Here is a 24,167-nt window from a genome sequence, read left to right on the forward strand (position 1 = left end):
TTATTAGCATGCATATTACTAGCATATTGGCTGTATATTATTATTTATAAACCACATATTAATGCCTTATTCTGCATGACCATATTTTAGATCCCTTAATCCTAGCCCATACCTAAACGTAACAACTACCTTACTAACTATTAAAGGTCCCATATTGTCAAAACTGAAATTTCCTGGCTTTTTTCATGATAACTGAGGTCTAGGGAAATTTTTTTTTCAAAATATGACATTTTGAAAAATGTCAATTATTTATTTATTTATGAGTTTGTTTGTTTTTTTGTAACACTTTATTTTAAGGACCTATTCTCGCTATTAACTTCTTGCTTATTAGCATGCATATTACTAGCATATTGGCTGTATATTATTATTTATAAACCACATATTAATGCCTTATTCTGCATGACCATATTTTAGATCCCTTAATCCTAGCCCATACCTAAACGTAACAACTACCTTACTAACTATTAAAGGTCCCATATTGTCAAAACTGAAATTTCCTGGCTTTTTTCATGATAACTGAGGTCTAGGGGCTATTTAAGTACCATATAAGTTTCAAAACAGTCAGTCCACAGTAAAATGCACACAGCCTGCATAAAGTAGCTGTGATTTTTCACGAACCGTTGTGACTTCCGTTAAAAAGTTGACGTCAGAACTACTCAGTCACTGCCTTCAGTCACCACCGCGAGCACTGCCCACAGTCCCACTCTCCTTTTGCTAAACCCCCAGACAACATCGCGTCCATGCCATTGCTGAGCAACAACAACACGGAAACATGTCGAAAAGGTTAACTTTAGCAGCAAATTAGGAGTTTACTGAGGGAAAAGTCATAGTTAATAGTTTAATAGTGTAGCTATTAAAAAAAGTAGCTGATTAATGGAATAGTGGAAAAGTTTACTGAAAAATGTCACTAATTTACATTTACATGTAGTCATTTGTCTGACTTATAAATGAGGACAATAGAAGCAATCAAAACCAACAAAAGAGCAATAGTATGTAAGTGCTGTGGTTAGTCTAACGCAGTACATGTAGCAAGTTTTTTTTATAATAAATTAAAAAAAAAACAAGTAGATAAAATAGAATGTGTTCCCTATTCTAAAGTGTTACTCTTTTTTTGTCAAATGAAAGTCAATGTGGTCCAATGTTGTTTGAAAAGATAAAACCTTGTACATATTTGGAACTACACAAGGATGAGTAAATGCTGACATAATTTTCATTTTTGCATGAACTAACCCTTGAAAAGAGATCAGGGCAAAGAAAGCAAAAGAGACAAAGGGACCTTGTATATTCAATCCATATCACACTGATGCTGTGAAGCCTACAGCCAAAAGTTCTATTTTCATTTGCCACTCTGCGTCCTTGTGGTCTGAAAATGACCAGGCTGGCCGGAATATTGTATTCAGTCACTTATCTGTGTGACCGCGTTCATCTGTATGGTCAATAGCAAGAATAACTCCCCACAATGTGACTATGTAGTGGGAATGAAAAACAGCTTGGGGTTTCTTGTGTTTACGTGTCCTGGAGTCACTCAGAATGACAAACAGGAAGCGGTTGAGCATGGAGCTACAGCAACAAGGAGTCAACTCATTGAACATCAGCTGCCTTGGTAATGATACTGACCTCTTTTAGGCCATGGACAGGGCAGGTTCTATCTGTTTGAGTGTACAATCTAGTGTACAGTTATAGAACCAGCCAGACAGATAATAATCCAGAGATGATTGGGACTTAATATGTGTTTCTTTGCCCTTGTATTTGGTTGCTGCTCTTATGCTCTTATGTTTATGTATTTCTTGTAATGTGTAAAATTTAACAATATCAGTTTTACTGTTTTTAGCTGATTCTTTTTTGTTTTTGATAGAGTGATTTGTTTTGGTGAATTGTATTAAATCCAATTAGAGTCAATATGATCTCGATTTAACCCATTTGTTTTAATCTAATACTAGGCTATATAAACTCTCTTCCCTAACTCTAGTTGGCGCAATATATTCTACTCCACAAAAGCAGTGTGGGCTTCTGGATGGAATGTAAGAGCACAAATCCAGCAAAACCAGAGATGAAACGTGGGCTTCAGCTTTGTAGAACAGAATTTCAGTAGGGTGTCGTGGCAAGTACTAAATAAATTGGCTAATGAGACTGTATATCCATCAAGTTGGAATGAGCTCTTAGCGACTGGCTTTGAAAGGGATGTTCTCAATCTCTTCAAATTGGAATTCATGTAATGCTTTCCCCCAGAGCAGGTGCTTCCTGAAACCTCAGCCAACGCATGTGCTCCTAATTGAAGATCATCTGCGGGACAGTAAACTCTATATAAAGAGAGAATTAAAAAAATTTCTTTAAACAGTTATCAGTTGTAAGGATGCTATCAGAACTGCTAAAACACTGTTAATTGTAATATAATTGTATTTGCCCACAAGTGAGCTTTACCAACTAAAACATGGTAGATGGAACACACCAGGGGCCTCATTATCAGGTTCATACATGGATGTGTTTAAAAGGAGCCCCAATTTATCATTCAAAACACATTGTTGCCGGAGAAATGATAACGTATTATCTGCCATACAGCTCTGTGGCTCCACCACACAGGAAGGAAGGCATCAATAGGACGGCCAACTAGGCAAAGAATGTCCACAGAGACAGTATGGAGCCAGAAAGACATGCTTTAAAGTCTCTGTTTATTAATTCAATGGAGGTAACCATTTTTGTTTTTTGAGTGCCAAAAAAAACATCTAATCTCCCAGAAAGACAGCAAAAAAGGACATCACAACGTAACAACACTTAACCTATTAAACGGCTCTTTGGAATACTTGATTTTGATTGGTTAATTGTGGCATTTATTTGTGGCTTGTCATGGCAATGCTGTCCTTAATCAGTTCAGATGCCATATTGAATTTAACACAGATGAAAACAAGGCTGTGAAGGATAGACTTTGTATTCTTTGTAGAGGACTTTAGTATCAATATTCCATATAATAATAATGTTGCAGCATTCATTTGTTTCTCGTCCAGTTGTTTTGTATTTTGTAATGGATTATTTGTTTCTCAATGAAAGCTTAAAAATAAAACAGGCAAAATAATATTTCAGGACAACATATTTATTTAGAATCCAATAATAAGTGAGCCTAGAATACTTGGTTTGTTGAAACTTAACTCAGCAGTTAACTAAAAGGAACATATTCAGGAAAGTCAATAGAATTATCTACCGCTGTGTCTTGGATGGTTTCATAATGCAAAACAGCTAACAATAAAGCAAGTTGGGGAATAAATAAATGTTTAATGGGTAAGAAAGAGGGAACGTAGGCGAAAACAACCAAAGAGATAAAACAGACTAGGAAAACTAGATACTGTTCTGTGAACTTGAGTTTGATCTGTCAACACAGAACCAGAATGAAAATAATAAACAGAACCAGATCGAGTAGAGGAGGGAAAACATGGCCAACGGGAGAAAAAGATAGAGAGAGAGAAGATCAAACAAATAAACATGACATGGTGAATAAGTAATACTAATACTTAAAAAAACAAAAGAGAATTGTATATGAGGGGGCTAGATCACATGGTCATGTAGAATAAAAGCTTTTTAGTCTTTGGATTTAAGTAAACAACATTCTGCCTTCACTGGTGTGACCTATTCCTTTTATTTCCTTTTTCTGTTAATCAGTCTCTCTCTCTCGCTCTCTCTCTCCCTGGTTTTATGCACAGGCCCTTTTAGCTGAGTCAGAGGCCATTCACCACTTGGGTCCACAACGCCCTGTGACAGCTAAAAAGCCTGTAGTCTCCAGTCTGCCAGAATCCTCTTATTCACTGCATTGGTGTGACCCTGTCGCTCCCGCCACTCTCTCCATGGCTACAGTCACCAACAAGCATCATCAGCCACGGCGTTGCACAACTCGAACCAGCATTACAGAAGAGTACTAACTATTAACTTTCATCTATTCCTTGTTAAAAATACAGTGCTTTCAAATAAAGTGGATTAAAGAACCTGCTCTGACATTATTCCTTATATGATTGATCTACCAAAGGCCAAATCTCTGTGTTGGAAAAAATGAAACATGAGGTTTATTAATTGCTATCAGGAGCCCATTTATCTTCTCACAGCAGTAATTGTGCAATTTAACTTAATGGGGAGAACATTTAGCTAATTTCCTTTGAGGCTAATTTGAATCTTATACTAATACTTGTAATAATACTTCACAAGTTAAACTTTTTCCCTTTTTCATTTTGTCACTATAAATGACCAGAGGCCCTTTTTATGATTTTGGGAGACTTTAGTGCTTCAAGTTCTCAACTACTGATTTTTTTTACTGCTGATACTAATAATGTTATTGCTGCTATACTGTTAAATCGGTAACACTTTATTATAGGGACCAAATCTCACTATTAAAGGTGCTGTATGTAGGATTGACACTGAGTGGTTGAACTAGGTATTGCAGTCCAAATTCAAAATATTGGAGACGGGTTTTGTCACCCGGCCCCTCCTCCTCAGACTTGACGCACACGCAGGTTGCCAGATTAACGACACCAACAGGAACGAGCGTATTTGACAATTAATTAAATGAAATCCGCGGTGTTTCCCGTCAACTGGCAACCCGGGGTGCCAAAATACAATTGGGTAAACTGGCAGTGGGCGGGTTTCACACACCAAAACAGAGACCGACATTCCGGCCCGGAACGCACATTTTCAAAGGAGAATAACTGACTGTAGCATTGTTTTTATGTTAACTTAGCATGTTTCTTAAATATCTGCAAACATATTATGGTATTTTTATGCTTTGGTAGAGTAAAAAACGTACATACAGCACCTTTAACTAGTTGCTTATTAGCATGCCTATATTATCATATTGGCTGTTTATTAGTATTAAAAAGCACATATTCTGCATGTGCATATTCTACATCCCTAATCCTACTCCATACCTAAACTTAACAACTAGCTTACTAACTATTAATAAGCAGCAAATTAGGAGTTTATTGAGGCAAAAGTCATAGTTAATGGTTTGTTAATTGCAGGAAAATAAAGTGTGACTGTGAAATCTAACAGCCCTTTATGCAGACGGTGAAAGCACCGGGGAGGTTTGATTGTATACACTTCCTGTACAATGACACATAGCATTCTGTGGTTCTGGCAGATGTAGATATACACCATCAAAACCACAATCTGGCTTTGTGCCATTTTGCAATTTTTTGATGATTGCTGTGAGGAGCATATCACATTTAACATACTGATACAAGCATAAAACAATCATTTGATTCACTTTGACCAACTGGAATATTCTGGGACTCCTATTAACCTTCGTTAACGTAAACCGAGTCTGTGACCAATACAAATTATGCCCTGGCTGTAATTCCATGAGGAACAGATCAATATAAATTTTCAGTTTTCAGAATGCCATGAATAGTTCTTTAAAAGCCATTTTGAAAACCATAATTTCGTATCTGTCACTGTAATTTTTTTACGACAGAAGTGGTGAAGCATTGCCTTTATTTTTGTTCTAGGACACCCAGTATTATTAAGAATTGTCCTCATATTTGTTGTAGTTTGCATTTAATTGACTGAAATATAATGGTGACCATATGTGTTTATTTGAGCAATATAATTTCATTCAGTGTGGTGACAGGAAGTTGGCTGTTGTTTTATAAATTCTGAATGATAAGAGCAATTTAATGTTTTTAAAATAATAATAATAAAATTTGCTTACCCACTATTTAAATGGCCATTGCCTTACATCACAACCCTAAATGCATGTCCTCTACAGTGCACAGATGTGTAATCCTCTGAAAAAAAAGAAAAAGGGGGAAAAAAGATTAGAAATAGTTATATTCTTTTTTGAAGTGTAAACATAAAGATTTTGCTTTGAGATGAATGCATTACAGGGTTGTTTTGCCCATTACGGTGCTTTTCATAACCAAATTTCAACATTCAAATATAGTCAAAAAGCTTTGTTTCTACAGCTACACAAGGAATCTTTATTCAGTAATGTTTGTTTAGGGGGGTTACATTTACACAGTGACCGGAGTGCATTCTTTTACATTAATGAAAACTATTGTTTTGACCTCACCGCTCTCTCTCCACATCTTCTCAATCAGTCCTTCTTGCTTGGTTTCTAACAGCTTTCCTACAACATAGACCAGCAGGTCATAACACTTCCCCATCTGTCTCTCTTAGTCCCACTCTTTCAGTGTCCTCCTCTTTCTCCATGTCACCATGCCTCCACATTCTCTCTATTTTCATTTATTCATTTATTTATTTTTACTTTCTGACGGCTTGCCAACACACTGTTATGTAATGTATCACTCTTAAGTGCTCTTGCTTAATATTCTATTCGACTCCACAATCAGTTTTTCTTCTCTCTTTTTATCTTTCTCCCTCTGCAGTTGATCATACCATTGCATGCAGCAGCTGCTATCAAGCTTGTTCTGTTTGTTCCTGTGTTATGGAAATTCAAACTAAACAGCTGAAGTGTGATCTCCTCAGTCTGATGAGACTGATACTCACTCCATCCTCAAGCATACTATAATATGCAAAACCTAGAGAAAAAAAGTGGGTTCATTACTTTCAAAAGTCTGCCTAACAAGACTTTGTTTGTCTCTGTTTTGATTAAATCGGTCTACAACAGCTTGCTTCTTTCATCTTTATTTAAAAACACTGATTCGGTGAAATATTTAGTGCATTATGAAATAAATGTCTGTTTTTAAAGTGTCTTCAAGCGTGCACACACTTTTCTCTGTACTTTAATCCATAAGTCAGAAGTTCAGTTGCTTAACAGTGAGGAATGTGAAGGAAGATAAATGATAATGTGGAAGTCAAACAGGACTAGCCCCTTTCCCCTTCCATCTCATAGTGCTTATCACGTCATTATTTGAGGGACAGGAGTTACGGAGGCTTCCTTTAGTGATAGTAAATGATATGAACCACAAAAACAGGGTACAAATGCACATTCCTACACAAATCCCTATTATTTTCCTCTGATTGTGGGTTTCTGTAATTTATCAGTTTAAGCACACATACTGATACCGATAGCCTATGCAGAGCAGAACCAAGCCAACCAAAAGGAATTCAGGATTTGTGGATGACAATCTTTAGGTATTGGTTTGTTTTAGTTGTTTGTGATCCAACCTTTGCTAGGGAGCAGCTGATATACAGCAGGAGACAGATAAAGATGCTTGGTTCCTTATTGCACAGCCTGTGACCAGTAAATAGGATGTGAGATTTGCTGGCATGCAGATCACTCAGGAAGGTTACTGAAGACCACAAGGTCATTTAAACTGTAGGCAGTGTACTGATTAGATACTGACTCTGCGTTACACTGCACTCTTAAAAATAAAGGTTCCAAAAGGGTGTTTTTGCAGTGACACCATAGAAGAACCATATTTGGTTCCCCAAAGAACCTTTCAGTGAACAGTTCCTAAAAGAACCATTTTGAAGAACATTTAAAAAATCTAAAGAACCTTTTTTGACTATAAAGAAACTTTTCTGCATTTGAAAGGTTCCATGAATGTTCAAGGTTCTTCATAGAACCATTGATGATAATAAAGAACCTTTATTTTTAAGAGTGTGCACTAAGAAATTAACACAAGCATAGAAATATTAAAAAAAAAAAAACTATTGTGTCTGTGGACATTAATAATTATGCTCGCAACAATCAACCTTTCGGTAGAATTATTTTTTTTCTGTTGCTTTTGATTTTGTTGTCACATTTTGTAATTTATGTTTTGTGTTAAGATTTGATCGGTTTAATCTGTTTAAAACCACGTAAATTTGAATAGAACATTTCATTTTTAAGCAGTCTAATAGGCAGTTGATACAATTATGCCAGTTTTCTTAATACAGTCATGGCCACTTTTAAGGTAAATATCTGTACAATACTTACTTCTAAATTGTACATTTTAGTACCTTAAAGATACATATTAGTACTTTAAAAGTACATATTGGTACCTAACTAAAGTGTACATATGAGCTCTTAGTGCCTTAGTGAGGGTGGATATACTTAGAATAATTATGTAGATGAATTCAGCTCAGAAAAGCCATAAATATTTTTGACATATTTTTTTAAAGCGCTTCCTATTTTATAGGGATGAATGAATCAATTAGCAAGTCTTTTTAAAACGTTTTCAAAAAATATTTTGCTTACCTAATTTTTCATGTTGAAAAGCAATCAAGTGGCAGGGCAGAACAAGCATCATAAGCTACCATTAACCCGTTAATTTGTTCTGACAAGTAGCTAGGAATTGAGATGAAGGGAAAATTAACAAACAGATAACTTCCCTCTTTTCAGACAATAATTTGTCTAGCATCTTTCAGCTTTCTCTCGTGAGGATAACCCGCGCACTTCCTAAAATACTTTTCTGCACTCGAGATCAATCTTAGGCTAGCTACAGTAAAATCCCCCTCACTTTTGACATTTCCCAAAGGACATCCAGAGTCTTGTGAAAACTGTTTATTTTAACGATAGTCTGACACGTTTGCTGTCTGTCCTCCAGAGTTTCACAATGTATTAAGAATTTTCATACAAATGATTATCGCTTTAACCAAAGGAGGGGAAAACTAAGACGTACTTAATGATGTGATTTGATCTAATCTTCGCTAATTGATGGGTTTCGGTGAAAAGCGGACAATAAGATGAGCCAAAAAAGAGATCAATCGTATCCTTAATGATTTAATCCAACACATATGAAGGAAATAGGCTAAATAAAACGATTAACAGTAACCGTATGTTTACCTTAATCAAATAGGCCTACTATCCAACCACAAACCGTAATGTCCGATTCATGTTTCCCAGTAAATAATTAGCAAAATATTAATCAGTAAACGCATCGAGCTTTTATAAGTCACAGGTAAAACGCTGTTAATTCTGTAATTCTGTGCGGCTGCAGATAGAGATAATGAGCTGTCCAGAGTGCTGAAGACCACGTATCGCTTTCAGATGAGGAGCCTACTTCGTCTTATATTCACGTACAGCGTTAAACCACGCAACTCTCTTTCACACTAAAATATTCTATCCTAAATACTTTGAATCACAGTGTAATCAAGCACTGTGGGATTTGACAGAGGTAACTTCAATACACGCATCAACTAAAGGGTATTTCTGTATGTTTTGTATTGCAAGCATTTTAAAGAAGCAATTTCACGTGTAGGCTACGATCCAGTGCTTTTTCAGTCTTCAGTGATGTCATATGAATAGCTAGTTTCATATCATTAACGTCGGCATCACTATTCTCATCTTTTTGGGGTGATTCTCATCATACACATAGGCTATCTAAGACATCGATGCGTACAGCTACTATAATTATTTTATGTATAGCCTACAATAATCACAAATTATACAATGAATTAGCCTATACACCTCACGTGCTAAACGTGTTTAATGTAAATCTACAATAAAGTGATAAAAAATTACGGTAATTATTTTGCCTATGTAGCCTATAGGCTATATTTTAATACTGATCCTTAATACTGATCGAAATGTCCTCTAGCGGCGTTCTGCTGCTATACCCTCCTCAGGCAAACAACATTTCTCTATTTGGCGACAGGTGAAAATGTGAGAGTTTCTGCTTACTGAAATGTATTTGTGAACAATTATAAAATTAAACCTATTTAATGCCCTTTTTAAATTTGTTCTGCCATCCTTTGGGGGGCTTACAGCTTAGTAGAGAGGGTCAGACCCCCCAAAATCCCCCGTCGATTGTCTAAAGAAATGACCATTAACCGCTTCCAAGCGTAATATTTCCCCACGGCTCTCGAGTTTTTTTCTTTTTCATATACACCTTATTGAACAGAGGACATTCCACGTCATTTAAGAAAACAACAGAGACAAAGCAACTGGGTGCGCTCTGTCACTACTAACTTTCGGTGGCATTCCCTTCTTTCACACAAGCGCCTTCCTTCTCAGAGTGAGGGGCGGGGCTTAACGCGCAACCACGCCTCCCTCGAACAACACACTACAGAGTGAGAGAAAAGCTCAATCCTGTCACTGTACAGACATGAACCGAGCTCAGCGAGCAATAACCAAATCAATGATTTGTATTCTTCGCGATTAACACTTGATTTTTCTTTATCGCTCAAAGGTGCAACACTTTTCCGTCCCAACCGTCCCGTCTCCGTTCGTTCAGAAATCGTTCAATCGTTTGCGCTGGATCTGTCGTGCCAGAAGATGTGTGTGGAAAGCGATGGATGTGAAATCGAGGGGTGCAGCAGTTCGGATGAGGTGCACACGCTGTCTGGAAGCATGAGTCCGGCTCTTAAATCCAGTCCAGACCTGCATCCCTGCAAACCTGGGCAGAAATTCCGTGCCGCATTACTCCGATGCCGGTCTCCGCTCGTTGCCGCCGGGATTCTGAGTTTTGGAAATGTGCTCAATTACATGGACAGATACACCGTAGCAGGTAAGACCAGTATTTTCTTGGCGTATGGACGTTCGCTTTACTACCTGCCTCAGGAGAGCGAAAACCGCGCTAGTCATCATTTGTATTGTTTAATGTTTCACTTACAGAGAGGTTTCAGGTCAAAACACTGACCAGAAAAATCACAGTTTAAACATTAACATAAGTCAAGTGATCGTTTGTGTATCTCGCTGCGCGGGTTAAAGACGGTCTTATTCTGTGTGATTTAATCAAACCATCCGGATTGAGAGAGGTAACCCCGTTGTGCTAACATGATATTGATTGGCTACAATTGTGAGTGATTTTAGGTCAATCTAATCTGACCCTCTGCCTGCCAAATGAGTGAAAACCCAAATCCTCATGACAAGTGGTTCCATGTATAATTTTATGTCTATTATAAGCCCTTTTCAAATCAGTATCCACGTTACACATTAGGCTCCTGTAAACAATTATTAATGGCAATGTGCCCATACAAGCAGCTCCACACAATAATTACGTACCTATTAAGTTCATTAGTAGGCTATTGTGTGTAAATATTCAACGAGACTCAAAATCACGCATTTATCAACCCATCTGATCAATGTAAATGTAATGGACATTGTGTCCAAATGTAATACGTTTACACATACCTACATAAAAATACACAGACCTCAGTTAAAGCAGTAGCGATATACTCGAGGACATTACAGTACAATGTAATTTAGAGCAAAATTCTCGAGGGACAAATTTTATATCCGTGGTTTTATAAATAGGAACCTCAGTAGCGCTCCACACAAGATGCCCTTGGTATCAGGAATCAAGTTATTCTGGAATAAAGGCAGAGCGCAGCCGCGGTCTGACATGTTTCCATAGAAACTAGAACAGATTTAATCTACTAGTTTTTATGTTGTGTCAAATTTAGCTTCCCTCAAAAAGTGCGGATTAATTCGTTTGCTGAATGGGTACTCGGTGATCCGAGGGGACCTGTCAGCTGACATTCGCTCCAGCACACTCTGAGAGGGGTAATTTTCATGAATAACTAATGATAAGCGATTAGAGATTTGGAACCAGGCAAGAGTGCGCTATTAGCTAGGGATTTTTGAAACGCGGGATTTAGGATACGTTTCAATACTAGATACTGCTCTTAATCCATTTCCTTCAGCTTTACTTGTAATAGGCTGTATAACTTTGTGCGTGTTTCTTGACAAACTAACCACATTGTCGTTTCCTTAAGTTGCATCCTGAGACATAAAAACCATGTATTTGCAATTATTTGGCGGAGCTTGTAAATTAAAAATGGGGAGTGTTGTTTTTATTTTTATTAATTAATTAATTGGCAGAAGAAGAAAAAAACATTATTTTCACATTATGACGATTGCATATTTCCATATGCCTGCTCTGTTCTTGCCGCGCTGAACAGCGTGTTCCCTCTAGCGCGCGCTTCACAGACTCTTTTGACAGCGCGAGATGCTTGAATGGCGCGCCGCTGCAGCATTTTAGTTTTTTTTTTTGTAACGGGGGGCTGTAGTTATTCAGCAAAGCCTGGGATGCATCAAAATATATAAATGCAGGATCCCTTTAAATATGCAAATGTGCGTTACTTTGCCAGATGGTCGCGTGTAGCATCACGCAGGCGAACAATTTAAGATGTCAGTCAATAATTCATGGAGGGAAATTTGCGAGGACTTGAAAGTAGAAAATTAGCAAAGGCAACGTTATCGCCCCGTGGCGGTTTCTAGCGCTGGATACTACAGGGTTCAGCAGCATTACATAAGTCAACCTAGCTGAGATGATAACATTATGAAAAAGATGTGTTTACATGGGCTATCTTATCTAATCCTGCCATCTCTAAAATCAATCCCTTTTCCGGAATAGACAGATTTATCATCCTCTTTCATAGATAAAAGTATCAATGTAAGCTAATTTCCACCCATTTATACTCAAGTGAGGTAACAGATAGGCTACACGCATTTGTCTATAAAAAGGAAGATCCTTATCATGTTGTACAACTGCTCATTTGAAACATACACAGCTATTCAACCTCTTGGCTTCTAAACAAGGAGTTATATCTGAACAGCTGAGATGAATGTAGAGAGTGATATGGAGAATGTATACGTGTGAGATGATGACTGCAGGGAGATTGCAGCAAATCGGTCAGTTCTCAAGAGAAGGAGTTGTGTAAGTGTATGTGTTTGTTAGTGAATGTTGCAACAGCAAACTGCATGTTGTTGAGTGTAGCATCTCTTGAAGACCTTAGTTCCTGATTGATCATGCGTTATGGGATGTGTGTATATGAGGATTAAGCCCCCTTCTTGGGTCAAGAGGAAGAGGGTAGAGCTGATGCAGCCATCCTGCAGTGGTGACGACCACTCTTTAGTATGAGAGAGAGAGAGAGCGAGAGAGAATGATCCACATGGCTGCTGAGACAGAAGTGGTTGTCCTGCTGTTCAGTCATTTGTACTGCAGTCAAACTGACACAGGCATCATATTAATGACTTTCAGCAGTGGCTTGTTTGTGGGTTTGTTTGTCTGAGTGTGCATCAACGGTATGGTTCACCCCAAAACATAAATTCTGCATGACTTCTTATTTCTTATTTAAAACAAAAGAAGATGTTTTTTTTGCATAGATTGAAAGTCAGTGGAGGTCAGTGTTGTTTGGGCTTTCAAAAAAAATCTAAAAATAGAAAGTTCTACAGGTTTGCAATTACACTAGAGTTATTAAAAGATGACAGTTTTTTTGTTATTGGGCGAACTTTTTCTTTAGAGCTAAAAGAGAGGTTAATCATCTAGATCTAATTCCTGAAGCTTGATGTTTCAAAATTTGCAGCGATATAGTACAAAAATGGTAAACTGAATTGTGCCCACTTAAAGGGATAGTTCACCCAAAAATGACAATTCTGTCATTAATTACTGACCCTCATGTCGTTCCAAACCTGTAAGACCATCGTTCATCTTTGGAACACAAATTAAGATATTTTTGATGCATTCCGAGAGCTCTCTGACCCTCCCATAGACAGCAAGGATCCTAACACGATCAAGGCTCAGAAACGTAGCAAGGAGATCGGTAAAATAATCCATGTGACATCAGTGATGCAACTGTTATGTTATAAAGCTACCAGAATACTTTTGGTGCGCAAAGAAAACAAAAATAACGACTGTATTCAACAATTCGTCTCCTCTGCATCAGACTGTAGCGCCATTTTGGAGAGTATCACATACGTAAACAACATATGCAATGTATGTATGCGGATACATTGTTTACGCTTTGATCTGAACGTAAACAACATATCCGCATACATTGCATATGTTGTTTACGTATGTGATACTCTCCAAAATGGCGCTACAGTCTGATGCAGAGGAGACGAATTGTTGAATACAGTCGTTATTTTTGTTTTCTTTGTGCACAAAAAGTATTCTCACAGCTTCGTAAAATTACGGTTGAACCCCTGATGTCACATGGATTATTTTAACGATCTCCTTGCTACGTTTCTGAGCCTTGATCGTGTTAATTACAGTGCTGTCTATGGGAGGGTCAGATAACTTTTGGAATGCATCAAAAATATCTTAATTTGTGTTCCGAAGATGAACGAAGGTCTTACGGGTTTGGAACGACATGAGGGTGAGTAATAGGGCTGCACGATATATCGAAATTATCGAGATATCGCAAATGTAAATATCGCAATATGCATATCGCAAGGGCGTAGGCTACGTAAATCAATTAACAAGGTATCGCATATCGCATTTTTCTTCAATATCGCACAGCCCTAGTGAGTAATGACAGAATTTTCATTTTTGGGTGAGCTAAGTTTTAGTGCACTTGAGGTTATGAACTCACACACAAACGAAAGGAATACTACTGTTTATATTATCTATGCTTGTGAATTGTGTATTTCTTTTTTTTCTTTTTCTTTCTTTTTTTTACTGATTGTTCACTTGCCTTTAATCAGGATTGAACTTTCACACTGATGTTAAAATGATATTTTCTGATTTGTGACATTACTTTTTATGTAATGCTAAAACACTGCTGGTCACTTTCAGAAGTTGTAGTGATTCTTTCTTTTCCAAGAAAGAATGTGAAACAAATTGGTTATATCATTTTCATTTTTAAATATAATTGAAATTGATTTTACACACTTTAAGCAATATCGTATCGCATATTGAATATCGCATTTTTTAACAAGGTATCGCATATCGCATTTTTCTTCAATATCGCACAGCCCTAGTGCTAAGTTTTAGTGCACTTGAGGTTATGAACTCACACACAAACGAAATAAAATCAAATGTGCATGAAGTCATTGCTTTTAACACCAAACAATTTTGCATTACATTCTCAGTTAGTATCTTATAATTAATGCAGTTCCAAGGACTGAAATTGGGTCTAATATATACTGTCACTGTGAAAACGCTTCATTTGAGTTTTCCTGCTGTTTAAGTCATATTCATTTACTGCTAGTTTCACTTTTTACAAGCAGTTCTAGGCTGTGGTTGTTTTGGAATCTTACAGCATCAACCAAAGTCTCTCATCACTGTTAGCCAGGACCAAATGTTAATTCTCAAAAAAGAAGGGGAAAAAGCAGTGTGTCATTTTAGCCTTGTCAGTCTTGCGTTTAATTGATTGATATGTGTGTGTGAAAGGGAACAGCAAAGCTCTAATTTGGCTGTTTTCTCCACCTAAACAAAACTAGTGGGTGTGCAGTTTTTATAGCAGAGGAGAGACAACCAATCCCTCGTGAGGAACCGCATAACAGAATGAAGCACAGAGGAAGAAAACCATTCTATGTGCTGATTCTGTGGCCAAAAACTTTTGCGTATTACCTGACACAGGGTGTTTGGGTGTACTAAGGATGTAATATGGTCACTATAGACTCTTGTTGTGTGTTTTCGGTGGCTAGACTATCTGCTATATCTCATATCTGGCTAGTCAAAGTTATAGGAACGACTTGAGTTTATCCTTCTTTATGTTTAGCCCGAGGTGTATTTCTACAACGCTAGGGAAGATTTGCCCACTTCTTTCACTCCCTGCTTGCCCATTATATTTGTCCACTATCTATATCTGTCTCTTTCTGTCTCCAACACAGCCTCCAGTGGGACAGAGAGATCAGATTGATGGGACTGAGGTTGTGAACCATTTAGTTTGATTAAATTTGTGGTTTGGCTGTGATGGCTCAGACCCAGGGAGGCTGGCTGGCAACAGTCTCTCCAGCAGACAGACTGAGCTCAACAACAGATTACAGTTAAAACAGGGATTAGGAGGCGCGGGAATACCACAGGGATGTACAGACGGAGGCCACTTAACATTATTTGATCTAAGATCCTCCATTTAGCCACCGGCCTGATGCCTGCTCTAATGAAGGCAGTTCGACTGGTAATCTGGATCATGAGGCGCTGCAGATACTGAAAGGTGCATCTTTTTTTCCCTAAAGGCATCTGAGGTATGAGGATGTTTAATCTCAAAAAAAGTGCTTAATTAATTGTGACGGGTAATCCAGCAGCCAGAGGAGCTCCCTGAGGGAAAATGAGCATGTCTGCACATTCAGATACACAGGCTCATAGTTTATGAGACTACAGTATACTGTACGTTTTGCTGCATTGCTTTTCTGCACTAGATGGTCCAGTCTAGCTGGCTCAGCTCTAGTTCTGCCTGGACACACTCTTTGGCAGTCCCTTCTGTAAGACACACTCTCTCTCTCTCTCTCTCTCTCTCTCTCTCTCTCTCTCTCTCTCTCTCTCTCACACATTCTTATTTCCATTTGAAGAAGAAACAAACTCATCTGTATATTGGATGACCTTAGGGTGAGGACATTTTCAGCAAATTTCCATTTTCAAACTATTGCTTTAAACTGTAAATGGTAAGAGAGTCCTGAGAGCTCACATTCTCACTCAGGTCACCTTTTGCAGTCCCCTCTCTCTCTCTCTCTCTCTCTCTCTCTCGCACATTGTCATTTCCATTTGTGCCCCTTGTGGTGTGAATTGAAGGTGTGATAAGACCTATCAGCAACAAAACAGTGTGTCGTCTCTCTCCTCAACTCGCTTGTTTTGCTATGCTCATATTAAAGGATTCTCAACAACAAAAGCATGAACGTAATGGAAAAACTCTGTTATTGAGTTTATAAGCTTGTCTCACTCTTCTGAAACCCTCATGCAAAACAAATGGCTTCCATTTCTCCTAAAGTTGATTCCCATATGCACTGTAATTGCATCTCATAGAAGCAGTTATAGAGCTGTTGTGTTTACTACTGATGTCTTCCTCAAACCTGAAATATAAATCCATTAAAGTTAAAAGACAATTACAAGCTCTTAATGCTGGTGTTTACTGAAGAAGGCACAGAGTATTTAATATCCCCAATAACAGTGCAGTACAATATACATTAGTGTTTGGAGCAGTTTAATGCTCAGGGTGTTTGCTTTTATTTAAAAATATTTTGACCTAAAGTTCTCCCATATTAAGATCTCTTCTTGACATGTGTGTGTGTTTATAGGGTTGTATTTAGCTGATGTATGTGCTGCCTGTGATAGGAGTGGTTGGAATTAGACGGTACCTCTTCCTCCTTTTGACACGGTGGTTTTCATGTGGTCACAGCATCCATTACACAAGCAGGAAAAGCCATTACTATGACAGCCGCTACTTCCCTGAAGACATCTTGGCTTCTTAAGCCTGACCTAACCCTAGAAGTTAGGCAAGAAAGTGAGCGAAAAGAGCTTCCAGTTTTCCTGAATCGTTTATTTTCATTCATCTGCCTCAGCTGTTTTCTTATGAAGAGCACACAACCATGACTGCCTTTCTGACCTCAACAATAAGGTCAGTGTATAAATATATATAGACACGAGTGGCGTTCAGTGGTACAAATTCTCATCTCGCTCTGGAGCAGCCTGACGACTCTCAAAATAATCACTGACACAATCAAGTCCGCTAAAAGCCTCTGAGAACCGGGATGCGATTTTCCAAGTTTATTTATTAACGGGCTTGTCTTTCATTCGGCCCATGTGATGTTCATTTAATGTAGCATGGATGACCCAAACAAGGAACTGTGTTTGTTATGTTTTTCCACCAGACGTGCTTGTTTAAAATGGCACTGACCCTGTTAATATAATTGGTGGCTTGCTTTTAGCTCATTGCGTGTCCAAACAGATGTGTAGAATGTGTGGGTGTTTATCTGTTTAAAGAAGGGGATTCGCCATGATTCTCAGCCTCAACGTGTCTTTTTGATGGAGTGTGTGTCTAAGGGATTAAGGGCGGAGAGTTTGACAGACAGCTGTACAGGAGGGTGAAGGAAGAGGGGGGAGGGGTGCCTGAGGGGGGAGCGCACCTGTGAGATTTGAAGACTCAGGTATGTCACTGTGTATTAGACCAGGACTGTTCAGAATGTATGATTTTGAGACTGGGAGACAACCTTTACGCCTGACCTCTGATCCCATGTGGCTACAATAAACAGCGTCAGAAACGTAACTACTTATTTTGTAGTCTTAAAAAATGAATACTTCAGTTCAGCAAGGATGCATCAAATTAATCAGAAGTGCTGTTTATTTGAACTCTTTTTTTCATCAAAGAATCTGAAAAAAAAAAAAATGTATCATGGTTTCCATAAAATATTAAGCAGCAAAATAATAATAATAATAAAAAATATTTTTTCTTGAGCTCCAAATCAGCGTATATGATTTTTTTCTGAAGGGCTGGCTGCTGAAAAATTTAGCTTTGCCATTTACAGAAATACATTTTATTTTTTAATATATAGTCAAATATAAAACATATAATCAAATATTAACTTCTAATACTATTTTACAATATTACAGACTTTACTGTAAACCTTTCAAAAGTAGTGTAATGTCCCACCTAATCTAATATAATTTTTATGACAATATAGTCATTTTCAGATTAGCGAACATTTTTACTGTTGAATTTCTCATTCATTTTCTATTTTTTGTACTCCATATACATGCAGAGAGGGACAAACTCAGTGACCTTGATTTCAGTGTTTCCGGATGCAACGTAACAGTGGCTAAATCATCCTGAAAGCATAGCAAATCCTCACTGGTGCTACAGATACTGGAATCTCTAATTATGCTTGACCTGAAATCATATTTGAGTAGTTATTCCAGTTTTATGAGGGTGGATAATATTTATAGATAAGGCTGATGATCTGTTCTGTTTTTAGTTAAGACTTCTGTGTAAATATTGACCAAATCAAATCAAAATAAGGGTCAGTAGGGTAAACTACTCTACTAAAGCTCAGCTTTGTCCCTAAAGTAAGCATTCAGAAGCACTCGACATTGCCAAGACTTTACTGCATGTCTGTATTTACAGTCTTATTGAGGAGGAAAATATGTCATCTTTCCCACTATACAGTTGTGAATGAGTAAATAATCAGCCACTGGTATTATATAACTTGTTATTTCTCAGATTTGTAGCCTAAACGTGTGTATGTGTGACTACACAGTGTAACACAATGTCAGTCTCTGTAGGTAAATAGGATCAGACCTCTGTCTGTTTTGTGAAATACAGTATCTATTTATGAAGGGGCCTACCGAAATATCATCTCATCAAGTCAGTGTTTGCCTGTTGTGTTTTCTGTGTCACTGAATGCCATCTTTTTATACGTGAGAACACTTGGTTTTGTTTGTCACCTCGACATGTTACATGTCAGAAACACTTTCGCCTCAGTGGGAAATCTAGCTCTGTTGTTTCAGTGTGTGTGAAGAGTAGACGTTCAGGGTTTAAAGGTTCAGGTGCGCACAGAGGAATAGGCTGTGCTTTCTCAAAACCTTAGGTTGGACAGTCACATGTCAATGTCCTACCCTGTACATTTAAATTCCAGTGATTCTTTAACTAGACTCATTCATTTCTCAGAGCCATTAATTTACCAGTTCTAAAAATAACCCTTTGCATACTATAGAGACAAGTATGCCTTTATGTATGCTGCTCAGTACGCAGGGACAGACTGGCCATAGGGAGCACTGGGACTTTTCCTGGTGGCCTGGTTGACTTGTGGGCCTCTTGAAACCAAATTTGCACTACTGTTTTTCATTTTAAATAAATAAATACTTTTATTCAGCGAGGATGCTTTAAAATTGATCAAAAGGGACAGTAAAAACATTTATAATGCTATAAAATATTTCTACTTCAAATAAATGATGTTCTACTCATCAAAGAATCCTGAAAAAAGTATCACAGTTTCCACAAACATATTAAGCAGCACAACTGGAGACTGGAGTAGTGGCTGCTAAAAATTCAACTTTGCCATCACAGGAATAAATGACATTTTAAAACATATTTAACAAAGAGAATTTTAAATAGCAGGATTAGTCAGGATAACTCGCTGCTGTGCCTCAGCCACTTTATTCATAAACATAGAGTGAAAATATATATGCTATATATGAACTACATAATACAGCAGGTTTAAGTTTGTGTTAGATTGACATAAGTCTGTTTTTAGGCACAGTCCACCCCTGCTATATGACAAATACTTAAAGACCTTAGTTTCCTTTAAGGATTAATTTGGTATTCGTACCAGGTAAGCCACAATAGTTTGAGTTATTTGGCCACACCAGAACATAATAATTACCTAGAACTAACGCCTAAAATACCTGCGTGTGTGTGTGAGGTGTGCGTCTCCACCTCACTGATGTGGAATGTGGAGGTAGAGCTGGAATTCCAGTGATGTGGTTGTTTTGTTTTCCCACAGTTGCTTTACCTCTGATCTATAGTTACAGTCACCAGCCCACGCTACAGAAAGGTGCTTAACAATACGAAATCATTACAAAACATCTAAATTTACACAGCCAAACACGCTTCTTTATGACTCTTATAATCTCACACCCTCTTTCCTTCTTGAAGGTTTCTCTTGGGTTTCTATGGCGGAACATTTTGGTGGGCCTTCAGGATAAAATACAAATCTAAGACATACTGTCTCTCTCGAGAGTGTCTTGCACTGTTCTGCATTAAACTAGACCAGGAAGAAATGAGATTTATCTCTAATTCATGAAGGAGAAAGTGAGATGGATCACTGCGCTGGAGAGTCTCAGCTGTTCTCAATGAGAGTGGATGAAAATAGTGCTTTGCATAGCTAGAAAATAGATGTAATAAAAGACACTGGGACAGATAAAAATGTGTGATTGTGTGTCTGTGCATTGATTGGATAGAATAGAGGTTGATGGGGCTACAGTCAATTACTCAGACTACAGTGTCCCTTGAATACATGCCACATGTGGTTTTCCTGAAGATATTGATTTCAGGCAACCCAGTTCTGGCGCTTACTTTGCGTACATCACAGGGCTATGCTACATTTAGAATTGAACTGAGAATGCCTTTTGATTTCAAGTTTGAAGTAAATGGATTCTATGCACACAGACTACGTCTTTCCACTAAAGGATCAGTGCTTTGTGAGCTTCAGGTATAGTATTCTCCCATACTATAGTAGTAAACCCTTTCTTTCATATTTTGACTGTTCATTTGTCCATTTGAATTCACGGAACAGTTAGACAGACAGACCTGCATTAAATTTCTTTGAATTGCGATTCCTTAGATCCCATTTCCTGTCATTCTGTGGGATATGACATACACTAGGAATTAATGTTGCACTAGGTGTCTCACTATAGGAGTCTATTGAGAGATCAAACAGCAGAGCCTGTCCATGCTGAGTCAAGAGGGATTGATGACAACTTTCCTGCCATATAGCACTTTATAGTTATTACTGTCCTCTGTAGGGTTCACTGGGGGTTTGCTTTATCTTCTGTGAACCAGCGTTTGACCCTTTTAAGTATTAAGTTGAATAAAGAATTCTTAGTAGCAAGAAGTCATATATTTTTTTAAAGTATAGCTATAAATGACCTGTACAGCATATGTCAAAAGAGAAAGCTGTGAAACATTTATGTGTGTAGTTTTCACTCAGTTGGTTATCATAACTGACTGGCCTTAACTGACTGAAAAAGTTTTTTTTTCTCCACACACATTTCTCCTACTTCCATCTCCTTCAGCTGTCAGTTGTCTAAAGCTCATGGCCACTCACACAGAGCAGTATGGCTAGAGTCTAATGCTAAATTGAGCTTGAAAGACCAGCTCTCAACATAGGCTTTTTCAGCCCTAAGTGTGCTGAAATGCCTCGTCCAATTTAGCGCTTTCCTTTTTCCCCTCTTCCACTTTTCCCTCCAGTTTTCAGTCTCGTGACACCTCTTGACTCTCTTCTCTCTGTTTGTTGCTCAACACTGTCAATTACTGCGTTGAGAATAGCTTGGCTTCGTTTGAAGCTTCATTGATTAAGCTCCTCTCCTTGGACATTTTCTGAATCAAAGAGCTTCACAGATGTTTAGCCCAAAGATTGTATTTTAGTATTCAAGCACTGTCCTTTGCTACTTTCAGGTAATTCCTGAACACTTTGAGGTAGTATTTTAAGTGTCCAAATGATTCTTCTATAATGACACGATTAATGCGCAATAAAAATAATGTAAAGAAAAGAAATTCAATTTACCATCTCAACATGTTTGTCAGAGGGATATGGGCTAATTAATGATGCTTCACTGTAGGTTTACACTTCGAATGGGAATGGCAGTAATTAAGAAAGATAATCAAGCATTTCAGCACTTTTATTCAGGACTAATTATTATTCACGGAATCGGGCACTGTTGACACCCCCCCTGGGTGAGACCCACCCCACTCCTACACAGCTCTTACAGAACAAAGAGAAGGAAAGGAGAATAAGCAAAGAGGCATAGTGAGCGAGAAAAGCCAAATCAAATCTCATTACAGGCAAAAAACAAAAAGCCCTTATAATTACAGTAATCCCTTTCTGTGTCATGTAAAAAATAAAAACAAAGCATCAGGATTAGGCTACAAATGAAGCACATCTAATGTCAGTCAGCAAAACGTTAAACCAGTTAATGGCTCGACACCATCAGAAGATGTTTAAACTGTTGGTCCAAATGGTTGGTCATGAGATTAGTATTAAGGTAGTATGAACACTAACAGGCAGATGTTAAGGATCCCACGTTTTTCTGACCCACACCTTTGAATAGTATAGTATATGCTAGTGTACTGCTAAATTGTACAGTGTGTCCACTTAATATACTTGCAAACAACTAGCAAGTTGCAAATAATGTTCATGGCTGTAACTAAAGCAAAAATGGTTATACAAAATGGACCAGCCCTTTAATATATCTCACCCAAATCTGAAAATACATCAACACAGAAAAGAAAACTGCTTATCAAATGATTTTATGCAGTCTTTAGCATCAGAATCTGAGGGAAGGGAAGGTAATTGAAGCTACTTCTTGGCAGTTAACATTAGCACATAACCAACAGAATGCTATCAGATCAGGCTGATAGTAAGGGCAGCCGTAATTGCACTCCAGTGTCTGTCAGCTGCTTTCTCTCCTGCTAAATTGCTCAGTGTAGTCAGGAGCTCATTTAATGAAACGAGCTGCTCATTTAGAGCCTCTGTGTGTAATATCCACTATATAAATGTATATAGTGAGCATTACTGCCAATGTTTACTGTTGCTAAACATTTATACTCATGCATCTCAGTGTCTGTGCATGTTTAAACTAGAAAACCCCTCTCTGTTTCTGTATATAAGGAGTAAGTATACTAATATGTCTATAACCATACCTACTCCTGATGTTGAGGGGAAACCAGGCAGCCTGGGGATTTTTCTGCGCTCCAGTGCATTCAGATCACTGCACAGCTATACGTCTGACACATTGGCTTACACTCCAGTAGTGATGTATTTGATACATCGATTCGACGATGTATCGTCACAGAGATTTGACGATACGAGTATTGATACAGCTGTCCCAGTATCGATATTGTGGCACGTGTGCAGCAGTGGACCGCGCTTAATTTGAATACAAGAACAACGTTTAAAACAGAGTAGAAAAGTGCAAGGTTTCTAAAAAATAATGAATAGAGCATAATATATAGGCTACAACAATGTTTAATCTGGCCGCAGAGGAACATAACCGGGGTTGCCTGATATAAAGAGACTTAATACCCAAACAGAGTTTCCCACTCGTGCAATATGGAAACATCTGTTAAGTGTGCTACTTATCTTTGTCAACCTGGCAACCATGTGCACGCGCTCTCTCTCCACTAGGGATGTAACTGTATTAAAATTTCTTATCACGATTACAGTGACCAAATTGATCACAGTTATCAGTATTATCATGGTATTTTTAAAATGTGCTGGAAATGTTCAAAAAGTACTTACACAAATAATTTCACCAAGTTTTACATTTAAAATCAACAAACAACAAATAAAACAAGTTTTTGTTTGCATAACTAAAACAATAACATTGCCAATGATGTCCGGATTTTAAATGACAACATGACTGACAACAGTTTATCTAATAACATGTTCAAATATCTAATGTAAATGTCAAATGTCTAATGTAATAAAACTGTGTTTTATGCTTCAGGGCTCCAGACTCATTCTTCCCACTGGTCGCTCTTTTGCAACTTTCTCAGTTGGTCACACCAGCACATGATTTGGCCGCAATATTTGTATTTTTAGGGATTAATCAATGCATGCTGATGAGCTTTTATCATAGTTTATAGTTATATGAAAACGAAAGTGGTTAACATTCAACCCCTTCTTTTTCATCAGTATTATTTGTGATTTGAATTTTGTGAACAAGGAGTTTCTCTTTAGCTATGTTATAAGACGGGCTTCGGATGCTTTCATTTTCAAATTCGCGATCTTAGTGTCACGTTTTACAAGAAAAGATAATTGTCTGATTTGCTTACATACATCTATACATATTTAACTTTTTAAGACTAAAACAAAAGATGGATTCATTGTTATTCTTAATTAAAAAGCATAACAACAATAAAAC

The 24,167-nt window shown here is 37.7% G+C and overlaps 1 protein-coding gene across 3 annotated transcripts in view; it reads left to right on the forward strand.

Moving 5' to 3' along the window:
• Positions 1 to 9,957: 9,957 nt before the first annotated feature.
• Positions 9,958 to 24,167, forward strand: part of spns2 (SPNS lysolipid transporter 2, sphingosine-1-phosphate) — a 77,742-nt gene continuing 63,532 nt past the window's right edge. For all 3 annotated transcript variants that reach the window (XM_016288533.1, XM_016288541.1, XM_016288524.1), the window contains exon 1: positions 9,958 to 10,370. In XM_016288533.1, coding sequence (XP_016144019.1) covers positions 10,139 to 10,370 — 232 coding nt within the window. In that variant the 5' untranslated portion in view covers positions 9,958 to 10,138. The remainder of the gene's footprint in view (positions 10,371 to 24,167) is intronic.

Source organism: Sinocyclocheilus grahami, unplaced genomic scaffold (genome assembly GCF_001515645.1).
Source record: "Sinocyclocheilus grahami isolate Dianchi unplaced genomic scaffold, SAMN03320097.WGS_v1.1 scaffold12.1, whole genome shotgun sequence".
Lineage (NCBI taxonomy): Eukaryota > Metazoa > Chordata > Actinopteri > Cypriniformes > Cyprinidae > Sinocyclocheilus > Sinocyclocheilus grahami.